The sequence below is a fragment of the Mchenga conophoros genome, linkage group LG4 (assembly GCF_057382185.1).
Source record: "Mchenga conophoros isolate Kocher_MC1m ecotype Shallow Benthic linkage group LG4, M_conophoros_male_GT1.1, whole genome shotgun sequence".
Lineage (NCBI taxonomy): Eukaryota > Metazoa > Chordata > Actinopteri > Cichliformes > Cichlidae > Mchenga > Mchenga conophoros.
This window is the reverse complement of record NC_140529.1, coordinates 13,918,810-13,928,136: the sequence shown is the minus strand read 5'-3', so window position 1 is coordinate 13,928,136 and position 9,327 is coordinate 13,918,810. Positions and strand designations below refer to the sequence as shown.

The following is a 9,327-nucleotide window of genomic DNA, read 5'->3' as shown; positions in this document are numbered from 1 at the left end:
TGTTTGTGTGTTTCTGTAAACACTTGAACACTTCTTTTGATCACCAAGAATAAATTTTATTTCCCCATTTTACCAGTGTTATGCTCTCACACATTTCAAATGTACATAACAGAACTGCTATATCTGGCATTTAACAAAGCAGTCTTACTGGAAATTAGTGCAGTGGAATGTGATCGGGATCCTGTGGGAGGAAGTGTTCAGCATGGCTGTCATGCATCGCAGATTGTAGAAACGATCTGAACACGTCTGAGACGGACACCGCGCTCAGAGCACCGGAGTGCAGCTCAGTTTGCATATGCTCAAGTTTTCCATTTTTCCGAATAAATGCTTACACAACAACTCAAATGTCAAACTAATCTCAAAATTGAACTCATAGCGTATTAAAGATGACTATATTAATACGTATCTGAATCTGCACGCCTCAGATGACAAACATGTAACAGATGAGAAAAAGAAAACTGAACTTTAAATAATATTAGAACTGCAAAATAGGCACATATGGCAGAAAATACACAGCTTTGATGTTAACAGTAAATTTTGTTCATTACACAAGATTCGAGGGGTCAGCTAGAAAAACAAAAGTGTTAAAACAATCATTCTCTGTGATCACAAAGTGCACTCAGTCAATGTGAAAGAAAAGCAATCAACGTAAACAGACACCACAACAAGTTGATTCAGTTCAGCCTCGTTTTGCAAACTTAAGAGTCGCTTTGTGTTGACGTTGGGTTTTGCAAGCACTGTGTCCCATTTTTCACCGACCGCAGCATGCTGATGTGAAGGTAAACAGCTGATAATGGATTTCAACTGCCTGAGGTGAAAAATAAAGTACACCAAATAACCTAATATGCACACAGTTGTTGTAGTTTACTTCCTTTGTAGCACTGTGTTTAAAAAAAACAAAGAAAGAAAAAAAAACAACTGCAACAACTATGAAGCAGCTGTTGCAGGTTTGTTTAAGCAACCACATACAGCAGACTAGACCTAGACACGTGACTTGTTATAGCAAAGCGTACACACATTACACTGACTGCGCATGAGTGTAATCAGAGGAACACAATCAATACCAGTCAAAGAAAGTACAACATGACTGCAAAGGAAAAAGGTTTCAGCAGGCCTCCAGCCCAGGAGTCAGTTTAGGGGGTGGGGGCGAGTCTGAGAGCAGAAAGTCTGTCAGGTTGTGGTTGTGTTTAAATGCTATAGGTTCCCCCATTTCTCCGGAGGCGGAAACTGTTCTAGACTGCCGCTCTCGCTGTGCTCCTGCTCTCCCATGGTGAAGGTTAATCTGTACTGCAGCTTCACTTTCTCCTGAGACACAAACACATGCAGAGAGAGGCTAAGTATGACAGCTTGGATTAATGCTCTGGGACAAGAGGAATGACAGGCTCCTTGACCTTCCCATCAGATGACGGGATTCAAATGGACCCATTATGCTTTTCCTTATTTTCTGTCACATCTGTAGTTTTTGTTAAAATTCATTAATCATGGGCATGAATGTCAAAATAATTTTGGGATAGGGATTTCTTTTAACTTCTTGTTTTTAAAAGGCTAAAAAGTGGAATGCTGTACAAAAAGAACAGTCCAAAGAAATAATTAAATGGGGTACAGCCCAGTGCAGAGTTGCTTTCAAGCTTGTGTTTAATTCTGCTTTCTCATTAAATTAAGTTGGGGCTTCATTTTTCTAGATCTGTAATTCTTTTTTCCAACCTTGGCCAAGATAATCAGCACTGAAAATATGCTGCACTTATCTATTGCTGAACAGTTTAAAGGCTCTTTTTTTCTGGCCTTTGCTCAGCCAGACATCACAAGGACATTTCTATCTATTCTGTGAAATATCCGGACCTACCTTGTTTGGATTTGCTAGCAGCAAGATCTGTGTGACAGCAGCAGGAGGGAGGATGGGGTTAAAAGCGGGGAGCTCCGTCCCTGACGGGGGCTGCAGCTTCACGGCCATCGTCTGCAGTTGATAAATAAAAACAACATTAGGGTTTTGTTTTGTTTCTCTCTCTTTTTTTTTTTTTTAACTGAGACACTAAATCAGCAGCTGTGGATCTCATTTACTCCATCTGACAGAGGGGACAAAGGCCTTGGACTATATCAGTGCTGACCTTTGGAGCAGTAGTCTGGAAGTTTATGTTGGTGACAGGCACAGGGGCTGACGAAAGCATGGAGATAATCACCACCAGAACATCGGGTCGAGACGGAGGAGAGTCGCGAGCGAAGTGAAAGAGAACCCGCAGACTGTGGCTGTCAAACACAGTTACAGGTAACAGACTACCTGCAGAAAGACAGGACAGAAAGGAAATTAGTTCATCATATACCCAAAACACTCAAAACCAAACAAGCTTCCTTAGTATAAAACCAATAAGTGATCTCGTTTACTTACTGGGCTTAATGGATTCTAAGGGTACAAAAACGTCAGTCAGAGAAACGTCTGCAGAAGAAGCCTCAGTGTGAGAGGGAGACACATCCAGCAGTGTGGCTTTAAGGCTGGGCTGGGAGTTGGGAACAGGTGCAGGAGGTTCAGCGGTAAAAGCTGGAATTGGATTTGGAGCGATGTTTGTCCCGGTCTTGTTCTGGAGGTCTCTCAGAGTCGGTTTAGACTGCTGCTTGTCCCTTAGAGAAGAAGAATGAGCAACTCTGCGTCAACTTTTGCTCTGAGCTCTTAAATGATTTTGATCTGCTTTTCCCAGAAACGGTAGTTTCACCAACTCCTGACTCAATGTTGATGCTGTCCAAACTACAAAACTACAAAAGTATTATGGCCATCTAGAAGCCTTTTCCTATGAATTCAGCAAAAATGTGATCGTGCTCAAATCCTGTTAGGTACCATTTGACCTGCAGGCCCTCTGGAGGTAGAGACTGCTGCAGCAGGGTTTTTCCCAGCAGGTCCAGTTCATCCAAGGCAGAGTTCCCAGGAGTGGAGCCAGATGAAAGAGGCTGAGAGTGGGGAGGCGGATCTGGACTCAAAAGGAGACTGGGCGCAGTTGCGATATCTGTATCTATGCTGTCAGAGGACTGAAAGTTTAAAAAAATAAATAAATAGAAAAAATGAGTACAGGAAAAAAATATGAGAGCTTCACAGATGCAATAATAGATTTTCTCCACCGCTCACCTGGAACGAGTCCCATGCGGTGGAGTCCTCAGGCTGTGAGGCGGGGTTAGAGGTGTGTGTTCCTTCACTTAAACCTGTGTGAGGTGCAAAGTGTTGTAGTATTTAGGAACAAAAGTTTTCTTTCCCTCAGTTTCCATTCAGGACTCTGAGATTTAAGTTGTATGCTACATACGCCTGTCTGACGTGTTTTATTACCAAGCGACATGAGTTCGTCATCAAGGAGACTAATCCCCATGTCCCCATGTGAGGGAGGGTTTAGGCTGTCTGTGGGAGTGGGAAACTCTGGGAAGGAAGGCGGCGACTGTGGTGACGTGTCCAATCCTGACAGATCTAGCAGCGCTGTGCCTCCTCCTGTGAGAAATCCATCAGTACTGTTGATCCTTCACTAAAAGATTCTTTTAGACAGCTCATTGTAACACAGTAAAATCTTTTTGGCTTCTTTAGTGTTCAAAGCTTCACCCACCGGTTTGTTTCTGTGTGTTTAATGTGTTGTTTCCATTTACAATCTCCCCTTTCACCTGCTGCTTGTACAGGTTGATGACTTGAGTCAGGCTGTCGTTGGCCTGCAGGATCTCCGCTGAGGAAAGATGACAAAGTGCTCATCCTTATCACTGGATTTAATCAGAATCGCCTGCCTCTGTTAGAAAGACTGCTCATAAACTGTTGAACCAAAAAAGAAAAATAAATTCATGCGCTAATAGAAACCATCACTTTATTTCTTTAAAAAAAAGAAATACTATGAGAGAGATTTTTTTAGACCATCTATAGGTCACCCTTGTTCTTGAAAAAGCAAGAACACTTCTCCATTCCTCTGAGATCCGACCTCACTGTCCAGGGTTGTGTGGTCAAAAACTCCACTTCTCTCTTTCCTAGACATCTCTACACCTCCACAATTATGTCATCTGGACCAACTCTTCATAGTTGCCCTCACTTCCTCCTCTCTGTCTCCCATTTTCTACATTCATCAGCTCCTCAAAGTACTCCTTCCATCTTCTCAACACACTCTTCACTTGTTAGGACATTTCCCCTAACCTGACTCACACCCTTTCCAGGTCGATCGCTCCGTCCAGTCAGTCGGTACAAACCTTTTTTCTCATTCCACAGTGTCCAGCCTCTTATACAACTCACTACAAACATTTGTCCCTGTGTCTACTTTCCTCACTTTTTCTTTGGTAGCTTCCTTTGAAAATTTTCCCTTACTTCCTCATTCCATCACCATTCCCTCACTTTTCATTCCATCCATCACTTGAGTGATATGATAGTGGAAAAAAAGGAGAGAGCTCCTATTCAATGGCAGATGAATAATAACTAAGCTCACCCAGAGCCTCGTCGTTGTCCTCCGTGTCACTTGCCAGTCTGAACAGTGTTGGCCTCATTTTCTCACAGCGCTGATACAGGTCCTGACCACACAGCACACACGCCACGTTAAAAAATACTTTAAATGGAGATGGCTTCAGGTTGATTTACAGTGTGATCTTTTGATTTAAAGCATCTGTCTTTTTCTCACCTGAATGAGTTCAGCATTGCTCTGATCCGTAGCCGTGCTGTCGTAGTCCTGCAGAAGCTGGGTCAGTAAAGTGACGCTCTCCTTTACCTCCTGAATGGCATTCACCCGCTTTGACACCTTCTCTGCACGCCTCTGATCCTAAAACCAACGAGACACAAACTCACAAACTGCACACATACCGGGTTTTGGCCAAAAGCAAGTGCACATGTAGGAAACAGTCATGAACAGTCCAAACTGTGGTGACCTGTAACACAACAAACACAGCCAGAGGCAGTAAAGCAAGAGCGCAGCAAGGTCAGGGAGAAATCAGTTCAGGTTCATGGATGAGAGCAAAGACTAATTCCTGTTAGACATGAAATGAGTACAAAAGACGGAAACACCCACAGGGCAATTTCCCAATTTCCTCTTTCAGTTATTGCTCCGCTCTGAGTGCACCATTTTACTCCTGTTCCTAAAAATCACACATCGCTGCACCGAATGAATGTGGTGAAGAAAATAGGAAGGAAAAGGAAAGAGTGTTTACCTCTTGGACCATTTCCTTAATGAGTTTGTTGGCGGCTTTGAGGTCTTCGGGGTGCGAGCTGTTCAATAGGCGAGACAACATCTGACAAAGTAGAAAGTCAGAGTTCACATGAGGAAGAACATCAGATGCTAGTTCATCACATCTACATAACTCATTCATATATTTTAGTACGAAAGTCCTTACTTTGGATTTCTCTTCATCTTCAAAAATAGCATTCTTGGGTCTGGGTGGAGGAAGGTTGAGTAGCTTGTCAGGTGGCAGCTCAGGATCTTGTTTAACAATACCTGATTAACAAGCAGAGAACGTGAAGGTGTTGAGTTATTTAAATGTGTCTAATCATTTTCATTAGTTGATTTACAACGTAAGGCATTTTATCCACGTGGGCCTATTACTTTAATTTTCAGCTCCAAATGTTCAACTCTATTACAGCATCTTCATCTTCAAGTTCAGCATAATTACTCTTTAAAAATGGGTTTTGACAGGATTCATCAAATGACAGATCGACTCTTACCTTGTTTTTTCAGCATTTGATAAGCGTCTGAAATCTTGGCTTCATCTGGTAACGCCAAAGTCCAGCTATAGATCAACTCCAAAACTTTTATTTTAACTGGCTCAGGGGACCGTGTTCCAAGGTACTAAATTGGAGATGAAACCCAGGTCATTTGCACAAAAAGCTCAACAACAAGAGAGAAGGAAAAAAAAAGACCTGTATCAAAGAGGCACAGACACAAAGAGACCTAAAGTCCTACCTTGGGAGAAACAACTTTGATGAGTTCATTGAGAAAACGGAATTTGCCCACTTCACTGTGAAACCTTTTCCCGCAGTTTTTCATACAAGTCTCCAGGACCTTGAAATTGAAGGGTAGGAAAAAAAAAATCTAAAAATGGCAAAAGCTGAAACTAAAGCATCTGAAAATAACTGAACAGATCCTGATTCTGATCTGAACTTACAAGTAATGCCTGCATGGCCTCCCACTCTTGTGGAGACTGGATCTTGTGGGCCAGGAGCCTGGTGGCCAGCTGCGGTCTATGAACATGTCACATTTTTGGGGGTGGTTTATTTAAAATAAATGATGCATAAAATTATTCAAAATTCTAAAATGACTGCTGACAAAAGCTCTTTCCTAAACAAACAAAAACAACAACAACAAAAAAAAAATCTGTGCTCAATTTCTATTACCCTTGCCATTTTCAAAAACAACTAGAAATTGGCATAATATATGTGTTGATATAGCTACAGTTACCAATGTTGTAGAAGAAAAACTGTCCTTTTGTAGAAAAGATGAACATATCTCTGAAGACATGATCACAAGGCTCAGTAAGACTATAATTATGTAATGATGTGTAAATAATGTCTTGGCCCTGGGGCCAGCTCTTACCCCTCCAACTCATTGTTGAGCTGGTCACAGAAGGCATGGATGCTACTCCAGTCTGTGTCTCTGTTTAGTGGATTTGTGGCTCTGTCTGAAATGGGATATCACATAAAAATGTATAAATGTTACCAACCTTTCCGAATCTTATTATTTTTTATGCTTAAATGCTTATGTTTTCGGATTTTGTTACTGCGAGTTGTTATAATGTCCTAGTATCTTCCTTCAGTTAATTACACCCATATAAAACTAATGAAATATAAGCACAGCGACACAGCCTAAATATAGCCGCCAAAATGCCTCTAAAACGCTTCTTTGTGGCAGTTTAAGTAAACATTACAACCTTTATTAATCATTTTTGGACGTTTATGCTATGTTCATAAAAGAACTACAAATATTTAACATACTGGCCACGGAGTGCATGAGGTCTTTCACTAAACATAAAGGTTGTAATGTACAAAACTTGGACTAAGCAGGCTAGAAGTGTATCCCAGCATGTCATCAAGCAGACTACATGGGACAGGTGCTAACTGAGTGTAAGGTTAGCTAGCTTGCTGTCGACAGTCACAGTCGTGTCAGTGTCTTCTCGAGCTTTTCCACGAAGTCACAGGTTTGCTTTAATCACAGTCTATCCTATGTGAATGCAAATTCTGGGTCCCACGATCTTGCCCCCAGCATCCCGGTTTAGCTATAGAGTCGTAAATCCAAAGCCAGCATGTCTGTGCTGTGTTGACAGCTGGAAGGTAGAGCTCCGCAGCTAGGTTAGCATCCTGGGTGTTACGGCGGGGTCCGAGTCCCCTCTAACGGGACAAACGCAGCTACGGTGAGTTTTCATGTCATCTACAACAACTCACGGATAGTAACTTCTCAGTGTCGGGGTCCCCGGACAACACGGGCGCAGGAGAATAAGTTTAAAACACTCACTGATACGTGACTCCAAACTCTCTGCATCGGGAGGCGCAGCCATAACTGCGAGATTTATGTGGTGCCTCGATCTCGCGAGAAGTGGATGGACACGTAGAAAACAGAGTTGAATGACATAGAAAGCACTACGATATTTGTAATACATCAAGTAAAGGATCTATCTCATCTGTATTATATATATATATATATATATATAATTAATAATATTTGGTATGTGGTATGCAATACATAATTCTGACTACAGTGGGGCAAAAAAGTATTTAGTCAGCTACCGATTGTGCAAGTTCCCCCACCTAAAATGATGACTGAGGTCAGTAATTTGCACCAGAGGTACACTTCAACTGTGAGAGACAGAATGTGGAAGAAAAAAAAAAAAAAAAAAAAAAAAAAAAAAAATCCATGAATCCACATGGTAGGATTTGTAAAGAATTTATTCGTAAATCAGGGTGGAAAATAAGTATTTGGTCAATAACAAAAATACAACTCAATACTTTGTAACATAACCTTTGTTGGCAATAACAGAGGTCAAACGTTTACTATAGGTCTTTACCAGGTTTGCACACACAGTAGCTGGTATTTTGGCCCATTCCTCCATGCAGATCTTCTCGAGAGCAGTGATGTTTTGGGGCTGTCGCCGAGCAACACGGACTTTCAACTCCCACCACAGATTTTCTATGGGGTTGAGGTCTGGAGACTGGCTAGGCCACTCCAGGACTTTCAAATGCTTCTTACGGAGCCACTCCTTTGTTGCCCGGGCGGTGTGTTTTGAATCATTGTCATGTTGGAAGACCCAGCCTCGTTTCATCTTCAAAGTTCTCACTGATGGAAGGAGGTTTTGGCTCAAAATCTCACGATACATGGCCCCATTCATTCTGTCCTTAACACGGATCAGTCGTCCTGTCCCCTTGGCAGAAAAACAGCCCCATAGCATGATGTTTCCACCCCCATGCTTCACAGTAGGTATGGTGTTCTTGGGATGCAACTCAGTATTCTTCTTCCTCCAAACACGACGAGTTGAGTTTATACCAAAAAGTTCTACTTTGGTTTCATCTGACCACATGACATTCTCCCAATCCTCTGCTGTATCATCCATGTGCTCTCTGGCAAACTTCAGACGGGCCTGGACATGCACTGGCTTCAGCAGCGGAAAACGTCTGGCACTGCGGGATTTTATTCCCTGCCGTTGTAGTGTGTTACTGATGGTGACCTTTGTTACTTTGGTCCCAGCTCTCTGCAGGTCATTCACCAGGTCCCCCCGTGTGGTTCTGGGATCTTTGCTCACCGTTCTCATGATCATTTTGACCCCACGGGATAAGATCTTGCGTGGAGCCCCAGATCGAGGGAGATTATCAGTGGTCTTGTATGTCTTCCATTTTCTGATGATTGCTCCCAGTTGGTTTTTCACACCAAGCTGCTTGCCTATTGTAGATTCACTCTTCCCAGTCTGGTGCAGGTCTACAATACTTTTCCTGGTGTCCTTCGAAAGCTCTTTGGTCTTGGTCATGGCGGAGTTTGGAGTCTGACTGTTTGAGGCTGTGGACAGGTGTCTTTTATACAGATGATGAGTTCAAACAGGTGCCATTCATACAGGTAACGAGTGGGGGACAGAAAAGCTTCTTACAGAAGACGTTACAGGTCTGTGAGAGCCAGAGATTTTCCTTGTTTGAGGTGACCAAATACTTATTTTCCACCCTGATTTACGAATAAATAATTTACAAATCCTACCATGTGGATTCATGGATTTTTTTTTTTCACATTCTGTCTCTCACAGTTGAAGTGTACCTCTGGTGCAAATTACTGACCTCTGTCATCATTTTAAGTGGGGGAACTTGCACAATCGGTGGCTGACTAAATACTTTTTTGCCCCACTGTTTATCAAATAATTCATATA

The 9,327-nt window shown here is 42.3% G+C and overlaps 1 protein-coding gene across 2 annotated transcripts; it reads right to left on the bottom strand.

Moving 5' to 3' along the window:
- Positions 1-31: 31 nt before the first annotated feature.
- On the bottom strand, positions 32-7,497 carry LOC146575690 (ADP-ribosylation factor-binding protein GGA1-like). Of its 2 annotated transcripts, none has more exons than XM_085270512.1 (17): positions 7,367-7,497; positions 6,522-6,606; positions 6,094-6,169; positions 5,892-5,990; positions 5,654-5,777; positions 5,326-5,426; positions 5,143-5,223; positions 4,620-4,757; positions 4,431-4,512; positions 3,576-3,689; positions 3,308-3,463; positions 3,113-3,186; positions 2,828-3,015; positions 2,384-2,613; positions 2,106-2,275; positions 1,844-1,954; positions 32-1,305 (listed from the first exon to the last, which is right to left on the bottom strand). In XM_085270512.1, exons 3-17 carry the CDS (start codon positions 6,106-6,108, stop codon positions 1,195-1,197), a joined length of 1,794 nt encoding a protein of 597 aa, XP_085126638.1. In that variant the 5' UTR covers positions 6,109-6,169; positions 6,522-6,606; positions 7,367-7,497; the 3' UTR covers positions 32-1,194. The 2 variants fall into 2 exon arrangements, with proteins under 2 accessions (XP_085126638.1, XP_085126637.1); XM_085270511.1 differs by having other exon boundaries at positions 7,437-7,491.
- Between the last annotated feature and the right edge of the window lie 1,830 nt (positions 7,498-9,327).